The sequence below is a fragment of the Phalacrocorax carbo genome, chromosome 5 (genome assembly GCF_963921805.1).
Source record: "Phalacrocorax carbo chromosome 5, bPhaCar2.1, whole genome shotgun sequence".
NCBI lineage: Eukaryota > Metazoa > Chordata > Aves > Suliformes > Phalacrocoracidae > Phalacrocorax > Phalacrocorax carbo.
This window is the reverse complement of record NC_087517.1, coordinates 35,301,185-35,325,529: the sequence shown is the minus strand read 5'-3', so window position 1 is coordinate 35,325,529 and position 24,345 is coordinate 35,301,185. Positions and strand designations below refer to the sequence as shown.

Here is a 24,345-nt window from a genome sequence, read left to right as displayed (position 1 = left end):
ATTCAATGAAGCCTTTTCTTTTTTTGTGCAAAACAGAGGTGTATCCGATAATACTTTAAAGCTTTCTAAATATGCTGATAAGTCATAAAATAAATGTGGCAGAGGGGTAGAAAAACCTGTCTGGCTGTGCCAAGGGTCTATTTGCTGTCAGAATACAGTTATTAAGAAACCTGTCCAGTTATGGTCTAATACTTGAAGGGTGGGAAAATCCATGGCTTACTGGGTTTTATTTGGCAATATAGTTAGAATAAATAGTACAGATTTTGCTTAATTGCTCTATGCTACCCACTCCAGTTATTCTTCCTCATAGACTGATGTACATGCACACTGCTTTAAAATGTGTTGGTGTTGTGATCTTCTCTACCAGATACTTGTCTTTATTCTGGTGAAGTTTACTCTCTTCTTAAGTTATTCATTTTCTTGTAGTAACTAATTTTGGATAGAACACACATTCACATTATTCTGCACTACTTATTATAACTCAAATGCATTGGGTATTATTTGACATAGAGTATGTAGTAGTGATATTTGATATGACATATATTCAGTGGTCACATATGTGAGTATTTAATACCTGAAGGTCACAAAAGTAATTTTTATGTGTGTTTGAAATAGTAATAGTATTGGTCTTAGTGGGTCAAATACTGTCTGTGACAGAGTGCTCTCAAGTATTTCAGAGCTGAAAATGGCATACTAAGCAGTCAAGACACCAGTTCTCACAGAACAGGCCAGATTAACAAATATAATTTAAAAGGTGTGTAAGTACAGAAGACTAGAAGACATTAATAGTTAAGTTAATGTAAAATGCACTAACGTAAAAAAATGTTTCCTTGCACACTGACATACCATTATTATTTTTTTCTGGATGTTTTCATCACAGAATAGTGTTAGATTATAAATTTGGCTTAAAAAAAAAACCAGAAATTAATTTTTAAATAATCTTCTATTAGAAGACCATAAACTTCTCTTGATCCCTATGTTTTTATGAGCTTGGCTTAGATTAAAAATAGAAAAATTATTTTAACAAGAGACATGTGGTAAGAGCTTATGTGGTCTAATAAAATAAACACTGAACGTTGATGAATGTAAAGTGGCTAATATTAGCTACTTTTCTAATAAATATTGCCTAATTTTGTTGTTGCAAGCTCTGGTGAGTATCCATAGGTCTCTTTCCTAGGTACATGAAGGCATGCCATCTATGCAACTGCTTATAGCAACTGCTTATATTTTCCTAGTAGAAATACAAATAATAAAAGCACCTTGTTTTTTTTGTGTGGGTTTTTTTTAAAAAAGGGGGGGAAGAACACTAAAACCTTACACAATAAAAAAATTCAAATTTATGATTGACAGCCATAGTGGTTTTAAGTGTTTACAAAATTATATTGGGCTGTCTTCTGCAAGTTTGAATTTTCTGCCTATCAAACTGCTTCAATCTTAACATTTTCAATTTCATTTTGTATTCATTTAGAAGTGTTTTTTCATATGTATATACACACAAGCATGTATACAGTAAGTGTGTATATGAACATATGTTTCAGTAAATGTTTGTGGAGGGTAGTGCATGGAATGTCTCCTTTGATGTTCTAGACAGATGAATTGCATCTGAACTTAAATAAAAATGCTTTTTGGAAAATATTGTCACAGTGCCCCAACCTCATAAGTTTATACAATCAAGCTAAAAATAAGAAGCACTTGTGCAAGAACAGTAGTTTTGTTGTCTCTTGTATTTCTTCAAATTAATGGAAAAATTGCTTAGTATTCTGAATGTTAGGATTTTATATTTGCAATTGAATTTTAATCAAAGAATGTATGTTGCCTCTGTCTCTTCAGCTTTGTAGGAGGAGCAGCATACCTTTGTCAGCTGCTGAAAGAGGGAAACCAATAGGTTGGGTTTTTTAGGCATCATGTGTATGGAAGCAAAGTTTTCTATTTTAGTTGTGTTATGTTAAATCCCTACTGAGCTCTTGGTCATATGATTATTTAGGCAAATATTTTATGTATACGTGCAGTCTGATTTCTGTAACAATGCTTTTGTTTGATATAAAGTATATATACAAGTGTATGGAACATCAAGGACTAAAACTGCGTCATCTGAGTTAGTAGACAGAAGGTTTTCTTCCCAGAATAAGAGATTAGATGTAAATTTTTAAAAGAAACCTTTTTTATAACAAGTTGATGTGGAAAAAGTTTGTATTGAGTCTTTTGCCCACCGATTTCATATGCTGCTAGTAAAACTAGGTTTTTGTTGAAGGGCTAGGAATTTTTTTCAGCTATGCAAAAAAACCCCAAAGAAGTGAAGTGTTATATATTTATATTTTTGAAGAAAGCATGATCCCTTTCTCCCTCTTTCTTTTTTTAACAAAAGAACTTGTTTCAATTTATTATACATGTCTAACCATACAATTATCAATGCAGCATCCCATAACTAATGCTGACCCACTTTCCCAGAAAAAGATGTTCATTGTGCATTTGAAAGGTTGAAAAGGTTTTTGTGGTTTAAATGTTGTTACATATTTTACAGCATTAGGATCTATGGAATATTTTGACAACTGCAACAGTTCAATGAAGTTGGTAATTTCTTCTTTTAATTATTTTTCATTGAACAGATTTGGAGTTAACTTTCTGAGACTTGTGTTCTGGTATATTATACAGGAACATTTTGATGAAATGTGTCATGAATTTTTTTATCTTATTGCAAATTAGCTAGATATTGTTGCCTTAAGAATAAGGTTATTAGCCTTTAAGCATAAGGTAACCACTGACGCATAATTTTGACAAAACAGTGTGGTGTTCCTTTCAGCTAGTGATTGTACGTGTATGACTGTGCATCCTCTTGTAGATGAGCTGATGCATGGGCTTCAAAGATTATCTGCAACACCCTAATTCACATACAGAGACTGGCTTTACGCATTTCTTTAAGTAAAGTACTGGTTGATATAAAGCTTCAGGTTTCTCCACTTTTTCCCCATTCCCATACTTAACACAGCGCAAGTAGTGTCTTGAATTATTTGAGAGGTTAAACAGTTTTGTTATCTAAATAGAGTATCTTTAATGCTAAAATTATTTATTAAAACATCTTCTCCAGATACATTGTTTACACTTGTGTATGTGATGCCATTGTTTTTTAAACTTCCTCAAAAAAAATTCTACTTGGCTACTTCAAAAAATTAAAAATTCCCAGTAGACCATGTGCTATTTTTTACCTCCCACCCCTCTTGCTATAGGAATTGGTGAAAGGACGCCCGTCAAAGATATGTAAAGAATTAATGCATCTTTAACTGGCAGCTACTAAATTTGAGAATCTTCTTAAGTGGGGAGGGGGGGGAAGGAAAAAGCCCCAAGATAACACCCCTCATCCTCCCTGAAAAAACCAAACCAACCAACCCTAAGAATTAAGTTTTATTAAGCTGGATTTAGATTTTTCCTTACATTGTTAGCACAATGATGTACTCTATGTTGTGAAATTCTATTTCTGTTTGATTTTTAATAGGTAGGACATTAATCAGATATTAATCAAGTCAGATATTTCTGACGAAATGAAATTATTTTCATAGTAAGGGGTAAGACTTTCTTTTAAGTCTTCAATCTAAACTTTTTAGATGGGTGCTAGCCATGGAAAATTTTAACTTCAGTAGCCTGAACTTTACTATGCTCAGCTCTGTTGGTAATATAATACCTTTGGGTTACTAATCTATAAAAATTTAGTGTTTTCATTATAATGATACTGATTGTAGTTATTTTTGTATTTTTTTGCTTTAACTACCACATTTACTTGTGCTAAACACATGCAGTTGAATAGAGTGCACTTAAAATAAAGCATACCTTTTCCAGTTTAAAATAATTTCCAACATACAGGTGTTTAAGTCTCTTATAGGATTATTTAATTTAAATTATAATTAAAGATTTACTTATCTAACACTTTAATTTTTTCATTAATACATGAAATGATTGTAGTACCTTATTCTTAATTAGCCTCATACCTTAGTTAAAAATCCTAGTACTGTTAAGTGAAATAACTTCTTTCTAATGTTAACAATTTTTGTAAATTATTTTTTCTTTTCTTGCAGCAAGGAGCAAATAATGCAGAAAAATTTGACTATGTAAGTTAATGTTATAACATTCCTTTTTTAACTAAACTCAGTGGTAAAAGTCTCAAGATGGCAAGGGAATTGAAAGTGAAATCTTAGTAATTTCAGATGTTTTGTCTTTACTTGGTTGTTTAATCATTTAGTGATTTGCGTTGAATTTGTAAAATTGTGTTACAAGATTTGGGGTGAGGCTGGATTGGAAGTTTATCAGTTGTAACTTTTTAATGTCTGAAAATGTTAGTTTGCTTTTTTCCCCCCCTCATCTCTCTCTAACAGGTGATGCAATTCATGAATAAAATGGCTGGTAATGAGTATGTTGGATTCAGTAATGCTACGTAAGTATTTTTTATTTACTTGATGAAGTTAGATGGAAATTGTCTCAACTGAGAGTTGCCATTTTGAGCTTACGGCAAAGTTCAGTTATTTATATTAAAACAGTCATTTAATCCTGAAGATTAGAGGGTGTCTTTGGCTTAAAATTTCCAAAAACTGAAGTTGAGCATGTCTGACATCAGCATGGCTAAATCACACGTAAAAGTGTTGGTTACATCTTTGAAACTTCATTATTCTAAGTGCTCTGTTGGCGCTATGGCAGCGAGAGCTGTAAGTGCAACTCTTATCTTCCTGGCATTCATATTGAAAATTAAACTCTGCATGTTGATAACTGCGTATCAAACGTTTAGAAAGTGTACTTCATGCGTTTGGGCCTCTTCATGCTTTTTTATCTTGCATATTTAAATTCTCTTCTAAAACAATTCCCCCCCATTAACTCAATATATAGTGTTCCAAAAATCTTGAGAGCTTTTTGAGGTGGCACTGGGAGAATCATAAAGATTCCATGTAGTGGAGTTGCTTCCAGGTTGCTAGTTGGCATGCACGTGGGGAGAAGCAGAATGAGGTAACTAGTGCTTTTCCTGAGCTTTGTTAATGTAAAAGCATTTACTGTGGAAGGAACCAGACAGGAGAGAATTACCTACCCTTGTACCCATACAGATTCCTCTTTTAGGCTTCATCCTGAAATTAATAATCACGATAAACAGTGCAGCCATCCCTCTGGTTACTATTCGACCTGCTACCTCATCCTCAGATTCCTGTCTAGTTTGGTCAGTGTTGCGAGTGACCCTTTTGCTACGGCTCGTTGTGGGATATTTCATTCCACTACAGCCTTTTTAGAAACGCTTCTAAGAGCAGGATCTTACACTTCTTTGCCTTATCTCCAAGTCAGCTTATGTATGTGCAGGTAACCAGTAGTGTTGCGTATTTGGATGTTAAAGCTAATTCACTCTAGCTGGGTGTACTGGGGTGAGCTTCTATGGCAATTTCTGTCCCATTAGTAGAATGTTTGTGTTCAGAAGTAATGTATCCTTTACCTGCAGTTTTAGTGAATTACATTATGTGTTTCTGAAAGTTGGCGTTTTTTGGAAGTTTGTGTTGTCCTGTCTCTTTTTTCTTTTAACTTTTTTATCTTTTTTCAAGGTTTCAGTCCGAAAGAGAGAGTGGAGATAGAAACTTTGCAATCGGCTATTACTTGAAAGAAAAAAAGGTTGCGCTTTTGTTTGTTTTACTTTGAAGGCTGTATTGTGGTTTTTTCCATAGTCTGTGAAGATTTTATTTAATGTACAGTATGGCATAAATTAATCTAATAGTGTATGTTTTCATACTGATACTCAAAATGCTGTCATCTAGAAAGTGTGTGACTTTTTTCAGTATCATAGCCATGATAACTTGTTTTATTTGTTGTAAAATGAATAATCTGTGCTATACAGGTGACTTTATAAAACTAGATGTATTTTGCAGTTTGCTGATTTAAGGTTGTTGAAAGCTGTACTGACAATACTTTAATACCTAGCTTATTGACCTCACTGCACTGTTACTTTCAGATCTGACATGATTTAATATTTCTATTTAATAATTTTTAATATTTCTATTTAATTTCTATTTAATATTTGTTACATTTAAATAAATACTTAATTTTAAATCTGCCTAATGCTTAACATGCCAGCAAGAATATAGGTTACTTTGTCTCTCTAAAGGTGATATTTCAAAAAAATAAACATCTTAATATTACCTAAAGACTGTCTTTATTTTTCTTCCTCAGTGCTTTCCTGAAGGCACGGACATGGTTGCTATACTAGACTTCTATTTTCAGGTAACTGACTTTAAAATTGTCTCATTATAGCCTTAGAATTACTGTTATAAGCCGTAGAAGCTGATTTGTTCATAGATGTGAAGGCTTTAATGGCTTATAGTTAAACTTGTCAGCTTCTGTTAAACTCTGGAAATTAATGGTGTACATTTCATGTATCCAGATTTGCTTTTGTTTAGGTGATGTACTTAGGTGTCTTTATTGCTAATGCAACACTAGTAGTTAGAAGCTTAAAGTGTCTACTTCAGTGAGTTTGACAAAGTACTTCTGCTTCTTTGGGTTGCTGCTCTTTATTGTACTGTGAAATAATTTGAACTGTGTGTAACTAAAATAGTATGTGCATGCTCTATTGTAAGCTCAAGGGTAGTGTTATAAATGAAATAATATTGTCTCCTTTTTGTTTGATTCAATGCATATGAATAGAACAAAGACTGTAGTCATATACTTTCCCCTCCCCCATTTTTTTTTTTCTTTTTAACTTACAGTAAGTTATTTGTAACTTCACAAAATGAGAACTTGGCAAGTGTGAGGTATTTCCTCAGTTAGGGTTTCCTAATGCTAAAACATTCACAACTCGGTCAGCTCTGCTGCCTGTAGTTCTCAAGAGGTAGTTCAGGTTGTGTTACTGATTCAGTCTGTCTGGTATAGTTAAAAAAAAAAAAAAATCCAGAGCTTAGTTCTCAAAATGAATCTGGTTTTGATTCATGAGACTTGCTTTTACTAACGCAAACTATAAACAACGTTTTTAAATGCAAATTTTGTTTTTTGCATTGGGATTAACCTGCTCTAATCTTTAAATCAAATGACTGTTTATGAAGTAAGGTATATGTGATTAGCCTTAGATGGCCTCTTGTTGAGTTGGAAGCTAGTACAAGCTAATAGTCTATTCTGAATTTCTGTTATTACAGAACAAAACTGATAATTTATTTGAATTTACTGTTTAAATATGCTTTTTAAATGCTTCATATCCCACTGCCTCAAGTAATAAGCTTCTGAGTGCAAAGCTGTTTGTAGGTTAAGAAATACCAAAACTCACTTTTCTGGTGTATTTTAATTTGGCCTCATTTTTGTGCATATTGTGATATCTAATTTCATGACTATGTGTCATTCTTTTTTTTCTTGCAAAATCCCCTTTTCAATCCATACTCAAAAAAGGCAGCTGGTACATGAGCGGCAGTTCTGTTTTCTTTTCACTGTACAACTCATACTTTCCAACACTCAGGTTCTACTTCCAAGGCCAGTTATTTCTTTGGGTTTTCTGTAATGCTCGTTCCTAGAACCTTTCCGAACAGGAATAAACTTATTTTCCTGTTGTCTCTGTAAAGTGAGGATGAATTACTCTCATTTTAGAGAAGAGGTACAAATTGCAGGTACTTAAACTGAGAACCTAGAAACACTTCTCTTTTTTTTTTTTTTTAAATAAAGTAGGTGATATTATGTGATACTTCATATGTTTAAAACACAGTTGCCATTTTAGATGCGTCTCTGACAATCTCTTGATTTGCAACTCCAGTTGATTGGACTAGGATGTATTGAGTTTGGCACCCGGAAAATAAGAATTCCAGGTAGTAACTACTCATGCAAACTTGGGTTAGGTAACTTCATGAAGTATTATGTAATGACTGTTTGGCAACAGCAAGAATACAAGCACTAGCTGTTTATTTTTCAGAGTAGCATTTCAGTTTCAGGTTGAAACCAACTTATCTTTTGGTTTCTGCAGAAATGAGGCAGCATCAGGTGATGGCATCATATCACATTTCCTGATGTGTCACCAAAGTATGTATAGTCTGTACTGAAGCAGGGTTCCTGGGAGAAACTATCGTGTGGTCATATCATTAATATATCAAAAAGCATATATGAGAGAAAGGTGAAATAAGGCTGCATCAGTAGGAAGTGCTGGCATTAAGACTTGCATGTACTAGAGTTTGCAGCTTTAAAATGTACTTTTAATAGATGTGTGTGGTCTTGTAAGGCTTAAAAAAAAAGCCACACAAAAACCCAAAATAAAAAAAAAATCAGTCATTCTGTGGCTTTGCCATTTAAGCAGATGCAGAATACTAAGATTGTTTTCCAGACCTCTTCCTCTCAAAGCAGTGTAAGGGGGGGTGGGGGGAGGATTCAAGCAGAGACACTAACCTGTGTAAAATACTATCACAAACTAGTAAGAGGGCTTACAAACACTGTTGCTGGGATCTTCATAGTAGGAAGATTCAGACCCTATTAACTGATGCTACTAGCATCAGCTGTAACAAATGTTATGCTACAGGTTATTTGAAATGTTATTTCTATAGAGACATATTGTTGATCCTGCTGTAGTCGGCCTTTTTGTGCTAGAAGTATCAGTACTTTATAATCTCAAATTTTTTTTCATAAGCTTTGCTCAATAGAAGTAACGTGTGAATCGGCAAGTGTGATGGCAGCAACTCTGGCTAATGGTGGCTTTTGCCCAATCACTGGTGAAAGAGTACTCAGTCCTGAAGCAGTCCGGAATACCCTGAGTTTAATGCATTCCTGTGGCATGTATGACTTCTCAGGGCAGTTTGCCTTCCATGTAAGTGGTTTTCAGTTATTAATTATAGCTGACCAGGACAATTAATCTGTTTTCCATGTTCCAGGGCTTACTTGCATGCTTCTGGGGGAAGGGAGGGGGTGTTACATGAATTGTTTAGAAATTGAACACACCACATGGGAAAATCTCATCTAGAGTTCATGGCACTACTAGTATACCATACATTATAGTACTTGCTATTCTCTGCCACTTCACATTTGGGAGTCCTTCTCATGTTGAAATATAAATACTGTCCCTGAAAGGCTGTTCATGAGAGAAACAGGTGATTGATCCAGATGTAACTGGAAACAGCATAACTGAAGAAATCCTACTATAATGGTAGTAAAGGACAGCAGAAAGCATTTGCAGGCAATTGCTTTTTCTTCATTGACTCAGACTTTCATGACTTGACCTCATGTGTTATAAAAGTGGCTGTCATAGACAGCATATGCACCATGCTTCTGTTTTTCAGCAGTATGTTTCTTACATGTAGTTCAAGATGTATTGCATCTTATTTGTGTTTTCAGCGTCTTGTTTTTGAGCATTTCTGTTTTCCTCACTGAATACATGTAAAATTGATTATGATGCTTTGTGTGACCTAAAAGTTATTGCTTACAGAGCTATGGGGATATGTGACATGTGCTTTCTGTTGGAAAAAAGCAATACTTTTATCCAGATTGTAAGTAGGTTATTGTATGACTTTATGGACAGACTCTTCTTGTTTTCTTGGGTGGTTGTTTTTTACCTTTTTCAGTCAAGGGTTTTTTCAGGTATATAGCTTGTACTACTGCCTAGTTGCAAACTGTTCATGACAATACACTCGTTTACTACTGCTTAGTCATAATTGCTTTTTATAATAGTTTTGAATTATCTTTTTCACTGTATTACTGGACTCTGTTTTACTGGGAGAAAATAACTTCATAATTGTGTACCTCGGACTGCCGTGAATGGTGCTTCAGGCTATTGTCTAACTGAAGAGAGATAAGTAATAATGCTTTCCCAGCTTAAAATGCTTTCCAGATCTACCTTTTATAAATGTTGTACAATAATATTCAGCAAAATGCTAGTGCATTCTGTTAGAATCATGGAGAATGTCTGCAGAGGACAGTAACTTTCTAATTATTCTCTAGGTTGGTCTTCCTGCAAAATCTGGAGTTGCTGGTGGGATTCTTCTGGTTGTTCCTAATGTCATGGGTTTGATGTGCTGGTCACCTCCTCTGGACAAGATGGGCAACAGTGTTAAAGGAATTCACTTTTGTCATGTAAGCAGCATTGCCTTTAGTGGGTTTTTTGGTTGTTTTGGGGGTTTTATTTATTTACTCCATCCTTTTGCCGCTGACGTTTACCAAGCTTCAGTTAGTATAGCTGGGATTTAAGTGAATTAAATAACGATTTGGTACTCTTCCATACATAGCATGTTTCATTTGATCCAAGGGTGAAAGTCCAAGAAGAGACATTTGCATTTCAGTAATAAGTAACACTGTAATTCAGTGAGCATTAAGAAAGTATGATGCCAGAAACACTGGAGAAATTTCTTGTGGAAGAGCTTTGAAAAGTAACACTTCATGAAGTAATGGAAGAGCTGGTCTTTCGTATACTGCATCAGAAGCTCTAGAGCTCTATTTATAGACTTCTTTTCCTCTCCAGTCATAAAATAAACAATTCTCAGAACTTTGGAAGTGTAACTCTTTATTTCATTAAAATAAAATAAGAAGATTCTAATGAAATATTGCTGTTCTGATGGGTTTTTTAAAATCTATTTTTGTAAACCGTCTCACTTAAAACATGTTTTCATAGATCAGACCCAGTTATTGGACAAGCTCTTCCTAGCTTCGTGTCTCATTTTTGAAAGAGCTGTGGACAGCCGATTGATAGCAGTATTAGAAGCAGGAGGGATTTTGTAGAGTACTTTGTAATGAATAATAAAGATGTTTTGTGGGAGAAGAGAAGTAAATAACATTGTCATCCTTTTTTATATTTTCTCGCTAAAACCACCTTGTAATACTGATTGAGTAATCAGAAATGGGGGTGCAGGGGAGGAGAGGTCTCAAAAGAGAACAGTAGGCTATCTAGAGCCCCACAGGAAATGTAAGGTTAGTAATGCTTTGGAAATTGAAGGCATAACTGTTTTGGTCTTTTTTTTTCTTTTCCCCTTACTCACCCCTCTTAAAGTAATGATGACGATTAAGCTGCATGAAGGCCATCCAAACTTAAGTTCCTAGGGTGAACACATGTATATCTAGTCTTAGCTTATCAACAACAGCATGGGATTTATAGTATGCATGGGTTTAGTTCATGTGGATGAACAGCAGCTAAAATTTTCATACTTCTATTTAACATCTGTACAATTTCAGCTGCAAATTGAGTATGAAATTACTAATTCTAGTTTTAAATACTTTAAAGTTTCTTAGGAAATAGTCTTGTACTTGATAATCTGAATATGAAATCATAGAACAATAACTAGGTGAAGGATTTACTGCATTTATTCTGTGTTATAATGAGACCTAAAATCTGATACAGGGTATTGGCATACAAGCAACATGAATGTAACATTCACTTTTAAAAATACAACATAGCGAAGTTCAGTAATTATAACCTTTCATGTTGTAATTCAAATGGAATTAAAATCCATTACGTCACACACTTTCTTGTTTCATTCTTTTGATAGAAGTTTTATGTACTAGACTAGCCCAGACTATTACTCCTGTTCCTGAAGTGTTTCACAGAGCTGGAATACAAATATATTAAGATAGATATTTTGCAAATTTCTACTTGTTTTGTACTCCTTTAGAAAGGAGTTTAAAGGTGTTATTAGAACTTAATCATATCATGGTATTATGTTCAAAGGGCCTTACAGACACTGGTGTTGATTTATTAAATAAGCTTCTCTTATTACTGGTGTAAGTTACTAGGATATGGCATAAAACATAAGTGGTAGTATTATAATCTCATATGTATTTGGCTATCATATGCAAATAGTAATGTATGTTCACTAAATATTTGCAGGATCTGGTTTCTTTGTGCAATTTCCATAACTACGATAATTTGAGACACTTTGCAAAAAAGCTTGATCCTCGCAGAGAAGGTGGTGATCAGCGGGTAAGTTAATGTGTGTTTAGTGAGTATTGCTTGTAGACGTCAGAAGAAATACAGAAAGTTTTTCTCTAAATGCAAAACTGCTCAATGACATGTGTTGCATCGAAGCTTTCAGATGAACTAGTTAGTTTACATTATTAGTGGACACTTACCTGGGTGGGCCACACTATCACAGGATTCTGTATAGTAGAACTTCATATTAGATTTGTAACTCCATTTCATGCAGTTCATCTCCCTTGCTGGAGTAACTATATGGTATCTGATAAAAGTTGCAAGGAGTTTTACTGTACTGGTTGCCTTTATTAAAGATTTGACCATCTGGTGGGCTTAGCCTTTTTGTTCTGGGCTGCAATGTATGAGATGTATGTTTAGCATTTTTCCAGAGTGATATAACTGAGACCATGTGACTTGCTGAGTCGCACAGGCAGTGAATTCAGGTGTTACAGTGCTGTAGACAAATGCCTGTTACTAAAAGGAGGTGGTGTAAGCAGTCTCTGAGAATAAACTGAATCCACTCGAACTACATGTACAAAAGATAAAAGTGTGAGGGTGCTTGAGATAAGGGAAACCTCTTTGCTTTTTACCACCGTTCATGCTTTAACTAAGGCATGAAGAAGATTTCAGTGGGAGAAGATCCAGTAGAAAGATATTTAAAGTGCTTCTATTTGCATGTATATGTCTGAAACATACCCGATTTGGAATCTGAATTTTTTATAACTGGAAAAGAGAATATAACAGTTTATGTGAAGAGGTAAAAAACATGAGTCTGTTAGCATTGACTGCAAGTATGGATTTTTTTCCTTCAAATACACTAATAAATAACGTATGTTGCTTGAACAACTAGCATTCCTTTGGACCAATGGACTATGAGAATCTCCAGCAAGAACTTGCTTTAAAAGAAACAGTATGGAAAAAAGTGTCACCTGAATCAAACGAGGACATCTCCAGAACCGTAGTGTATAGAATGGAAGGTCGGGGAGAGCAAAACTAAAGAAATGGGTTCTAGTTTCATTAAATTCTTTATTTAAAAAACCCTCAAGCATCTCCAGATTTAACTTTGATTTGAATATTGGTTGCCTGGTGTTTCATTTATTTATACACTTTGTGTAAATTGTGTATGCTATACCAAAAAGACTGTCAAAGTTCAACGTGGGAAAAACACGCGCAAACAACAAAACCCAAAACTGTTAACTGACTTTTGTAGTTACTTAACTCATTTACTTTAAAAAAAAAAAAGGTAAATCTGAATGTGTTCAAAGATATACCACTTTTGTGTATATCTGCTTATTTTTGTTTATATCTGAGTATTTTAAGTAAATTAACTTTAGATCTAAGCAAGAGCTTATGATGTGTCCTCTGATCAGGGTCAGCATGTAAAGGTAGAGGAATGTTAATTAAAATAAAGTAAAATAGTGTCAGTAAAATACAGCAAATTTATTATATATTGAGTGGAGATAGGTTCTGGGTCATGGTATTACTGTATCCTTTTTTTTTAACATGACCTTTCAAATTGCTTTCAACAGAAATGGATCCTTTGCATGCATCCATGCTAGTGAAGACTTTTTTTTAGTCAGATCTTTAATTATAAATGCTTACACTTAAATAAAAAGAGTAAAAATGGCTGGGGAAGACTGGGAGAAGGGGGGGAAAAACCATGCCTGTTTGCAAGTTAACTAATGCAGCGGACAGATTTCTTACCAAACTATTTTGAGTGTTTTGCTAGCTGCTTGTATGGCCAGCTGGTAGTTATGACTCAGAATTCTGCCTGACTAATAATGCTGTGCTCCACCCTAGAGAGGAATGTAAGCAATCTTGCTTTTAGTGTGGTAACCAACCGAGTAATGAGCAGGAAACAGAGTTGTGAGCAGGAAATATATTCAGAGAAAAGCAGATAGGTAGATACTATTAAAACTGTTCACAGTTAACTCATTTTTCAACTGCTAATGTGTGTGCATATTCATGTATAAGATCAGAGGTTTCATTTACTTACACATGAGCAAATTTTTAAGTTATTATTAATTGCCACTTTTTAAAATAATGGTGAGTTTGCATCTCTGTCAGCTTGCTAAGAAACAGGACTTGCATTCTTCTGTAGGAAACCAGATCTGTTCATCTGCATAATTTGATACTACTGAGTATCTTGAGTGTAGAGCATATCTTGAAATGGTGTAGGTAAGCTTCGAATAGGCTCAGTAGGCAATGCTGAACAGAGGGCACAGACTTGCTGAGTTCTTGATACTTCTAGCTTTTAAATTCTTAATGATGCTAAAAATCTTAGAAAATTATTCTCTGTTTTCATAAAGCTTTCCCCTTCAAAAGCTTGCAGATAATTTGATATATCCCACCCCCTTTACACATGCAGAATCCTGTTCATAAAACTGTCAAAAACTTGTCCAAGTAATGATAAATGGTATTGGCTTATTGAGTATTTTAAGAGGCAATGCCAGATAATCCCTTAGTAACACTTCCCTCCTTCCCCATGTCCCCCCCCCCCCCCAGTCCCCCTCCCTTTTTAGTTTATCTAAAACTCCAAAGTGCATTCATGTGTGAGTTTTGCATAAAGGGAGAGTTAGGTTTTTCCTGTCCCTTTTTTGACCCATCTGGATGACTGCTTTATGCATCTTCCTGAAGTCACAAAGCTCTTGCTCTCTGAGAAAGCAAGCTGTTTTCAATTACTCCCTTTAAATGTTGTTAGTTTTGCATAAATATTTGAAATAAGCTCTGACTAAACCCTGGACAATCTTCATCTAGCAGTGTATTGTAAAAGGATGGGCTTCCTGTCTTTGAAGCCTAGTATTAAAATGTTTAAGCAAAACAATACAGAACATCAATTTTCACTGAATTTGAAGCCCTACTGGGATGAAGAGGTAAATCTGTGGTGCATGTCAGTAACAAACATCAGTCATAAATTGCTGAATAATAGCTGTTTTATAATCTTATCACTGATGATAAGATTAGGTTTGCCAGTACTTATCTTGAAAATAAAGGCAGTCTTGCATTATAAAAACATCTCACCTTTTTGAGGATTTTACAGTAAAAGAGTAGTTACAGAGACATAACAAGTATTCAGATCTTGCCTAACGACATGGCTTTATCTGAAATACCCTCAGTTGCAAGAGGGAACATAATGTGTCTGTGCTGCTAGTGAAAAGTATTGTCAGTGGTGACATGTTGCCTGCTAAATTAGTGATTTAATTAAAGGAAAATGTATGATGCAGGATTTGCTTGATCTAATTCTACACATATTTTCAGATTTTAGTACTATTTGAAGCTAATTCTAAAAACATGGTTGAAGACGGAAAATTGTTCTGTCTGGGTTTCAACTTGAAAATAAAAACCTTTACCATATTTATATTTGCTGGTTACATACAAAACTTGTGGTAGAGGCAAGTCCTGCATGGGAAGTACAAAATTAAGGAAACTACTAGATCTTTAATATGCATAATAAGAATATTTAGGGTACAGCTTACACAATCTTTAGATACATATTAAGTTCTGTAATATATGCTTTTGAAGCCTGTCTCAGAATTTAAGCAAGCCTCTAGTTAGGAGGGGTCAGGAGGAGACTCCTTTGGACCAATTATCTTGTAACTTGCCTATGCTCAGTTTCTTGTTCTGGCCTGCCATGTTTGCAGATGGCTCTTGTTCACGGCAGGGTACGCAGATAGCTGGGACCACAGTCAGGTCTGCCATGACGACTTACCCATGCCTGCGTTATGTTTGGTGAGTGGGTCTGATGACAGAACGCAGTGATAGAGGCCAGTCATTGAATGTTTGAAGTCTGCAATGGTTTTAGTGTTCACCTGTGCTACAGTAATAGCAATTCTTGATATTCAAGCATTTTAGCTGTTTGTTTGGTTTTCTTTGTCAGCATCATTAACATTTCATTAGAAATGTAAATGCTTTTTAAAATTTTATTTTAGCGTTTGTGCTGTACTTTTTGGCTCAGTTGTTACCTGTCTCGTTTTCCATTTTTCATTTGCATTGTATGTTATTTATGTATCTTGATTTCCAGCATGCTTATTTTTGTATTGTTTAATAAATTTATTTTAAGCTGATTTTATTGTATTTTTTTTCTCTCAATGGAGAACAGATCTGTTCAAACATATTTTTGAGGTTGAAGTGAGCTAGTGAGCACTCCGTTCTAAAAAAGATAAAGTTCTGGAAAAGTAGGTGGAATAAGCAGATTTAATTAAACCAGTCATTGAAAACCCTTCTACATTTCTTAAACATTTTGTACGATAATCCAATTCTTTTTCTCTTTGAACTGTTAGCTTAAAGTTGAAAGTAAAAATCAAAGCAGCAAAACTTACTCACCGTGACTTTCCTAATGAAAATGTCATGGTACAGTAGGATATTAACGCCACTGAATTCGTGTGTTTTTGAAGGTACTAATTCAGTCACTAGGGCAATATGTGGTTAATGGTGCCAGCGCCAGGGTAGTAACTGTTAATCCTGAGCATTATGAAGTGAAAAATATAGCTTGTAGTAAATCACACATAGCAAGGAAGGTGGTCCAAAAACCACATCCTTGTAGTAGCAGCAGTGGGGTCTGAATGGCAGTTAGTTGAACCTGAGTTCCTGGCAGAGCACTTGCCCTTTGTCACAGGCTTACTTTTTTTTTTTCCCCCATGAAAATGTGAGGTATTAAATAGTAGGTGAATTGATAATGAGATGATTCGGAGGCAAGATTTTTGTCACTACACATGCCCATACTGAGGGTGGCTGTAATTATGAATTTAGCTTTTCTATAGATTGGTTTATAAACTACAGTTACTGGTATGTTTTTAAAATTAGATGTATGTTCATTGTACATAAAATATCACATATCAAAGGAGTTTGTTGGCTAAAAGTCACTGAGATAAGGAAAACTGGAAGAGTAGTAGATACAAAAAGAGCCACAGGTGATTCACTCTAGAATTATTTTGGCTCTTATTTTGGCTTTCATTGTGCATTTGTGTCAAAAGACCAGTGGGTGGGTAGATGAATAAAAAGGCAATGCAGTCAGAAGAGGGTGGGCAGGCGGGTGGGGGGACAGAGTATGTTGTTTTCTCATTGTTCTTATTTCTGTCTTGATACATACAAATCATTGATGCACAGTAGTTAGCTGTGAGCAAAGTAGTTAATTACAAGCTTAATAATTTATAATGTTTTAGTACCCTAAACATTGCTTGTAGGCTTTCAGTATTTTTTTATTTTGTGTAAATATTTCTGTACTTTTCTGTTGGGAGTTCAGAAGCAGTTTTTCCAGTGAAATAATAGACTTTTTTTAGCAGAGTTCTTGGAATGACTAAATATGCCAAATAATTTCTTTAGTGCAGAGTCTCTTTGAGGAATTTGAGTGTCACAAATGTCTATAGTAGTTGCAGGGATGGCAAGAGGCTTTAAATCGGTACCAATCTAACTAGAACTTAATTATTTTTTTTCATCATACCAGTATCTTGTCTGTTCCACACTTGTCCTGTCTAGAAAACGCATGACTAAGTAGTGTGCGTAATGACATGCTTTTAAAGGATGGGTCATATGCAGCCCATTTTCTTTCTTTCAGGAATTTATGTCCTGATATGTTGGAACACTTTGTTGCAGTCTAAATTATTAAACTACCTACTTTGAATCAATTGTGGCTTCTAATTTACCATTTGCACTTTCTAGAGAATGTTGTGCGCAAAATAGAAACGCCCTTTTTCCTTTTGCTTTTCATGCAAGTACAAGTTAATTTTATTTTTGGCTTCTAATGCTGCTTTATACAGACTTTTGAATATCACTTGAACTCCTAGCTTTTAAAAGTTTTTGCAAGACCAAAGTGGCACAGCCCTGCCCATAATTCAGGTACTTCTGAAAATGCACAGGCCTATTTTTTTGTGCATAAGCAGGCCTTACGTAGTGGTTACACCTGAAACTGCGGTTTTACTAAATAAAGCCCTACAGTAGAGTTGAGGCTGGCAGGAGAGTGGTGGTGGCGGCGGCAAGTTGGGTTTTTTTGCATCTGTTTAAGTAGTTTAAACAGAATTTAATCGAGGTAGTGAAGCTGAAATGGATGCATGATGTATAGTAAGGGTGTCTGGAGTTAACTGGACTATGCAGATTTTTAAAAAGGAAAGACAAGCACGTTTACACATTGAGAAAATAATAGGCACTGGCACCTTGGCACTGAGGTTGATGGGGAAACAGGGTTGAAGGAAGGACAAGGGGAAAGGGTAATAATTTTAGAATGCTTTTCTACCCTCAAAAATGTTCCAGCCGGCTGTATTTTCATGTATTTCTTTATGCGGGGAGCGTATCTGTTCTAAGGTAATGCTTCCTGTTCTACCTGTTGCTCTACTCTGATTTTGACCTAGCTGTTACATAGCTAATTCCTTCTGTAGTCTGCATGCTTTCCTGATACCAGTTATGCTCGCAGAAGGCAAAAGAGGTCTTCTGCATATCTTCTTTCCACATTTCCTCTGGTGCCTTTTTCTGATCAGTTACGTTAGATCTTCTCTGGTTAAGTAGCACTATTATTTTGTGAATTATGCGCAGTTGGTAATGCTTTTCCTGTTAAAGATCAGTGTACATTATTTTCATTATTATTTGGTCAGACTTGGAATGAAGTACCCCCCGGCCTGTGTCTGCACTTCTGTTAATAATGATTTTTCAGTGAAATTGCTTGAATTTGATTGGGGGTTTTTTACGTGTTGAATATTCTGGAAAATTTAAGTAATTGTTTTGATAGTACAGTCAACAAATATCTGTTATTTTCTTTGGAAGGTTCTTTAGTAGCTAAGTGTTATTGTTAAGTAGGCTTTTCACTTGAGTTGCCAAACAGCTGGTATACAGAATTTGAAATATTCTTGTTTACCCTGTAAATTGGGAATTTATCTTCATATTGTATATTTTCTTAGGTCATTTTTACTGAGCCAGGTGCAATCGTCATAACACGTTTGTATAAAGTGCAGGAGATTCTAGTGACTGTAAGGAACCTAAGAATGAAACCATAAGGTCATAGAGGTTGGAAGGGATCTCTAGAGATCATCTAGTCCAGCCTCCGCTCAAAGCAGGATCTAACATCAGTTAGATCATGTTGATCAGGGACTTGGCTGGTCAAGTGTTGAAAACTTCCAAGGATGGGGTTTCTGTAACCTCACTGGTAACCCGTCCTCATGCCTTATTACTTTAATTGTGAAGAATTTTCTCTTAACCTCCAGTTGAAATTTACCCTTTCTGCAGCTTGTGATGGTGAGCCCTGTCTCTTCACTGTCCATGATGAGCTTACCACCATGTGGAAATTTGGCCTTTAGGGAATCCTAGAAGCAACATAATTAAAAATGGCTTTTGGTCAGCAATAACTAACATTTTTACCTCTGCTGTGTTTTCCTACTGGGTCCTAAATATTTTCTTTTTGTTATACTATTGGGAATAAAGTGATTTAAGGATTTGAAAATGCTATATTCCCTTTATTTTTCTTTTCAAAAGTAACAGGCTAAATGCAAACATGGAAGTGTGGTATTTGTTGAGGGACAGCATGTTGCTGTTAGGACCCCTTGTGATCAGAGCACTCATTATCAAAACAATGAACTGAGGACACGAGTGGAGTGATAGGAAGAGATAACGTTGCTTGCTTCCTGTTGATGTCATTCACTAACCCAGCTCTTTCCTTGAGGCAGGCAACTTTGTTCTTTGTTCAGGAATTACTCATTATTCAAAATCAGTTTGTTTTTTTTTAAACTGGTAGACCTTGCTTTGGCTGTATGTGTAGCTTTGGCTTTCTGTATGGTAAGTGTGCTTCACGCTTGTCCCTTCTTTTAAAGGACTTGTCTTTTAATCTTCTCTAACCTGTAATTGGTTCAAGACAACTAATTAAAATGTAATCTTGATCAGAAGATAAAGTGTTCTGGTCAAATGTGTGTTTTAAAAATAAAATAAATAAAACAAAAACCAAACCACTCATGCTGTTGCAGAAAAGGACTAAGAATTATGACTGAGGGCATGAAGAAGCCAGGTTAAAAGAGCTGAGCATGTTTTGCCCTGTATACCAAAGGCTGATGGGGAATAATATGATGTTCCCAGTGTTTGAAGATAAAACCATGCAGGCAGGTGATCTGTTTAAGCTAACAAATATTTCTTTTGCAAGAAAAGGAGGTACTGAATAAATAGTCAAAAAATTAGAAGGTTTCTAGCAACTCGTTCTTAATTGTTTAGAAACAATCCTCCCAACAAGAGTAGAGTGAAAATTTCTGGTAGGATTTCCTCTAGTCTGCTTTTAGCCTGTGGGGTATAGTCAGCCTCCTGCTTGTTTGTGAAGTTTCAGTAAATATCTTTTGAGAATGTTCTCCTTTATTTTGGGTATAATTCCTGCTCCAAGTCCCGTAGTTAAACTGTGGTCCATAAATTGCAAAGTACCTACAGTGTGGAAAGCGGGAGCATTACTCAGTTGTGTGGATATCGGTCACAGTCAATGGGTCCTTGAAAAGGCGGATGCTCTTTTGTCCTGTCTGCTTAATACAGCTAGTGTCACTAAATCACCCATCAGCATTCTGCTTTATTCATGTGGCTATCGTTGATCCCAGTCCTTTGGTCTCAAATCTTGCAGTGTTAGTAATGTCTGTATCCACTACTTCACAGGCTCTTGTTTTTCTTTTTTTTTCCTGCATCCGGAGTCAGTTGGTCAGTGTTCATTCCCCTGGTTAAGACTTCTGTATATGTTCTGCATGCTTTTTGTTGCAGAAGTGTTTGCAGGGGTTATCCTGTGAAAGGACTGAACCAGGAACTACCAAAGTCCATATCGTGAGATGATGATGACCTGAAGATTTCTGTAAAAGTTTGCTGCAAGAATTGTTACTTTACCATTTTGGGACTTCCAGTCATTGTAATTTACTGACAAAACATTATTTCATTGCTGATAAGAAATTCTGAAAAACTTTGACAGCAGAGTAAGTTAAAGCCTTTGAGAGGGTCATTCATTTTCTTCCACTTTTATGCTTTGGACGTGGCAGCAAGATTCAAGTATTTCCATCCAAAATACTAATGGCAAATGCACCCCACCTAGAACCTAGCACCTAGAATTTGTATGGTTTCACTTGATCCAGTAACTTTTTATTGAAATAATTTGTCCAACTACTATTCGTTTGTCATACCGTTCATGGCAAACAACACAGCAGTAACATCTTTTTGTCATCAGGACAGGAGCCAGGTTGGATTTTTCTATTACTTCCTCTTGTTAAGTCATGGTTCTCTGGAACAGCCTGATTCACTGTAGTTATTCTAACTCAATTTATAGTTCTATAAATATATATATAAATATATATATAGTTATTCTAACTCAATTTTCCTTATTAAGTCTTCAAAAATTTTGCTCGCTGGCATGATTTGAGTTTACAAATGTCCATGAAAGGTTTTTTCTTTAAAAAAAACAAAAAGCATGTGGAATTAGCCAACTAGGTCTTAAGTCTAGTGAAAGATGATGAAATTTTTACTTAATATTTTGGGAGTTTTGTCAATGATATGCTTAATTCTGTTGTCTCCAAAAGTAAAAAGTATGTTAATTCGTTGATATCAGAAGTCAGAAACAGCAGGTGGAACCAAGCATGACCATGCTTCTTGTAATCTGGTCAAGGCAGTTTTGGTACTCGAGTTTCTCTCCTCTTCCCAGTATTCTTAACTTCTCAAATCAACATAGTCATCCCCAAAATAAAGGTTATGGGTATGAAGCAAAGGATAAGACATCTTTAACTGTGAGTAGCACCTCAGGTTAGATACTCTTCTACCAGTCTTGCCTATTTGTCCAAGCATGCCTGTGCACAGGGAAGGGAGCTCTCTAGTCATTGCATCATCTAAGTCCTGGTGAAGCTTCAGCACTAGTTACTAAAGGCCTTCTGTGTTGGAAAATTCAGGATCATGTGTGAGTTATTCAGAGGTACCTATCACAGGGCAATATTGGCTGCATCCATCCTAGTACCTCTTCTTAATATTGCATTACCATAGTTGTGTGTAAGGGAATCTTGAAGCTTTTTTTGCAGGAATTGTCTTCCAACTAGATAAATTTCTGTTCCTTGGATCTTGTAATCTAATACTGATGGAGTTGTCGGCTCTGAATCTTGAGCTCTGGCTTCTGTGTTGGTTTTTTTTTTTTCTGTGTACCCCTTGAACCAGTTAGTCTTCAATCGTGGTTTTCTCTGCTACAAGGGGAAAGACACAACCAATCATGCACTGCTCCTCCCTCAACTTTTCCCACCATCGTGCTGAGTACCTCCTGCCCCTAATGAGGGTACAGGAAATAAGGAACTGCCCCATCCATGTACCCTGTACATTATTATGGTACTATGTCATCTCTTCTAGATAAAAATTAGTTTGAATGCCCTGGTTTGGGGGGAGAGGCTTGTATGCAGGGATTCAGCTGAACTGTGGTTTGTGTGACTCACTACCTCTGGACCTCAAGTTCTGGAGTCAGTATTGGTGAAGAATTGATTCCTCTGTCTCTGGTGGGTGAGGCAGTGGTGGGAGTGGAGAAACATGGCTGGCCAAAACAGCCTCAGCTCACCCTGTGGGGTTTATACATCTCGGGAGTGGAATAGATGGGCATGGTCTTTTCAGAAAGAATCTGTTACTGAAGGTAAGTAGATATTTCACTTAATTTAGTAGATTTTAGTTTAATTGCTTAGCTCTTAATTAATTTTCATTAAATAGTCCTATCTGTAGTTTAAACAGAATCAGTTTACTAATACTTCAGAATTAATCAATAACCAGAAGAACTGTGAAGAAGAATTCATTGCAAATTCAGTGTTTGTCATGAAATAAGATCTTTGCTTCCATAGCTTGCAATCTTCAAGGACAATTCAGTCAGTGCTGTTGTTACTGTCTTTCAGGCACATGAGCAAAACCAAACTTAGCATGAAGTAGACTTACTTATAGATTCACAAACTGTATTGGAAAAACATAGTATTTTAAATTTCAGTTACAAGATGCTACATCTCATTTATCATGTAAAAATTAGAAGAATTAAATGTAGTGATCTATGAGCATGCAGTGGTTGAATTAGTTGTAGAATTGAGTTTATAACGCTTTTTCTCCGTATGAGATAAAGGATATTTTTTGACTCCATGAACAGCTTGCACCTCCTGCCTGTTAGTAGTTAAGGTGAATTTACCTTTTCATAGGTAGAGAGGTGGTGTTTTGAGGAATACCAGTGAGACAGACTCTTTCCAGAAATGTGTCCACTTGATCGTCTTATGAGCAAGAGATTGGTATTGGAAGAGGTGAATTCTCATACAGTCTTTCATATGTTTTTCATAGCTCCAAATGTAACTGGAAGAAAAGGTGACCTTCTGCTCCTAATTACTGCTTCCTGTGTCCTTGTTAGGCTTCTAGGGAACAGAGCAGAAAAGGTGGGCAAAGAGTTATGGTATTGTGCCAGCTTGTAGCAAGTATCATTTTTAGATACTTCTCAATACTTAAATAATTTTAAAGTATTCTGATTAAAAAAGGACTTTGGGCAGAGATGGGTAAAGAAAATCAGTTTACTCTAAAATGCAATATTGGTACTCTGATTATCTGCAGTTTCTGATCTATTTCTGAAAGGTTTGAATCTGAAGGAAACATGAATGGTAGAAATACCTTTGAAACTGGTAGATGAGTAGGAGTGAGGGGAAAGAGAGAGAAACCATCTGTGCTCAGCCTTCCCCTCCAGGAAGGCTGCCCTTTTCCTTTTGCGACTTTAGCTGATACGTTATCCAGTAAAGGAGACTGACAGTTGTTTGTGGGGTGAAGGAAGGGCATTATGATTACCTTTTTTTTCCCTGGTGACGAGAAATTTTCAATGTATATTTTTGATTTAATTAAATGCCTCTTGCATTCAGCTACATACACAGATTCTGTGACAGGTACTGAGATTGAGCTACCAGTATAAGCTTGTTTGTATCTTAGTGTGCCTATGTCTGAATTGAACCTAGGCAAAACTCCTTGTTCTGTTTTCAGACTCCTAAAGGGACACTTTTAGGACCATAGAACTGTTTTGTCGGTATCTATCTGCCACTTTAAAAAGGTACGAAGTCAGAAGAAGAAAAGATCAGCTTTATTTGAAGAGGTTGGATATGGATTGGAAACAATTTTAAAAGTTGAATTGCAATAAGAAGACATCTAGAATCACACTGGGATTTTGACCAGCTTGATACACAATTAAAAAAAGTCATCTCAGGATTGCATAATATTTTTTCCTGATGACTTGATCTATTTGTTAGCAAACAGTAACACCTGTCCTCATAACGTTTCCCACCTTCCTCCTTGCTCTGTACGAAGTGCGGTCTGATGCTGAGGTGAGAGGCCGTAGCTGCAGCGCTAGCCCTTCGAGGGCTGCCCTTGAAACTCATTCTCATGCGCTTACTTGCTGACTGCTAACTGAGCAGCCATTCGTTTCCCATAGCCTGCCTAGCTGCTCTTAGCAGCTGCTGACTGCTGCCATCTCGTCAGTAATTTAAAGGTCAAGAAACCCTTTT

The 24,345-nt window shown here is 35.8% G+C and overlaps 1 protein-coding gene across 4 annotated transcripts in view; it reads left to right on the top strand.

Annotated features, from left to right (window-relative positions):
* The window catches only part of GLS (glutaminase), a 66,993-nt gene that overhangs the window by 27,820 nt on the left and 14,828 nt on the right, over positions 1 to 24,345 (top strand). For 3 of the 4 annotated variants that reach the window (XM_064451996.1, XM_064451998.1, XM_064451999.1), the window contains 7 exons: positions 4,068 to 4,100; positions 4,365 to 4,423; positions 5,565 to 5,631; positions 6,187 to 6,237; positions 8,609 to 8,785; positions 9,913 to 10,044; positions 11,789 to 11,881. In XM_064451996.1, coding sequence (XP_064308066.1) covers positions 4,068 to 4,100; positions 4,365 to 4,423; positions 5,565 to 5,631; positions 6,187 to 6,237; positions 8,609 to 8,785; positions 9,913 to 10,044; positions 11,789 to 11,881 — 612 coding nt within the window. Of the gene's footprint in view, positions 1 to 4,067; positions 4,101 to 4,364; positions 4,424 to 5,564; positions 5,632 to 6,186; positions 6,238 to 8,608; positions 8,786 to 9,912; positions 10,045 to 11,788; positions 11,882 to 12,722; positions 15,937 to 24,345 lie in introns of those variants that run through there. The other variant, XM_064451997.1, reaches the window with a different exon arrangement.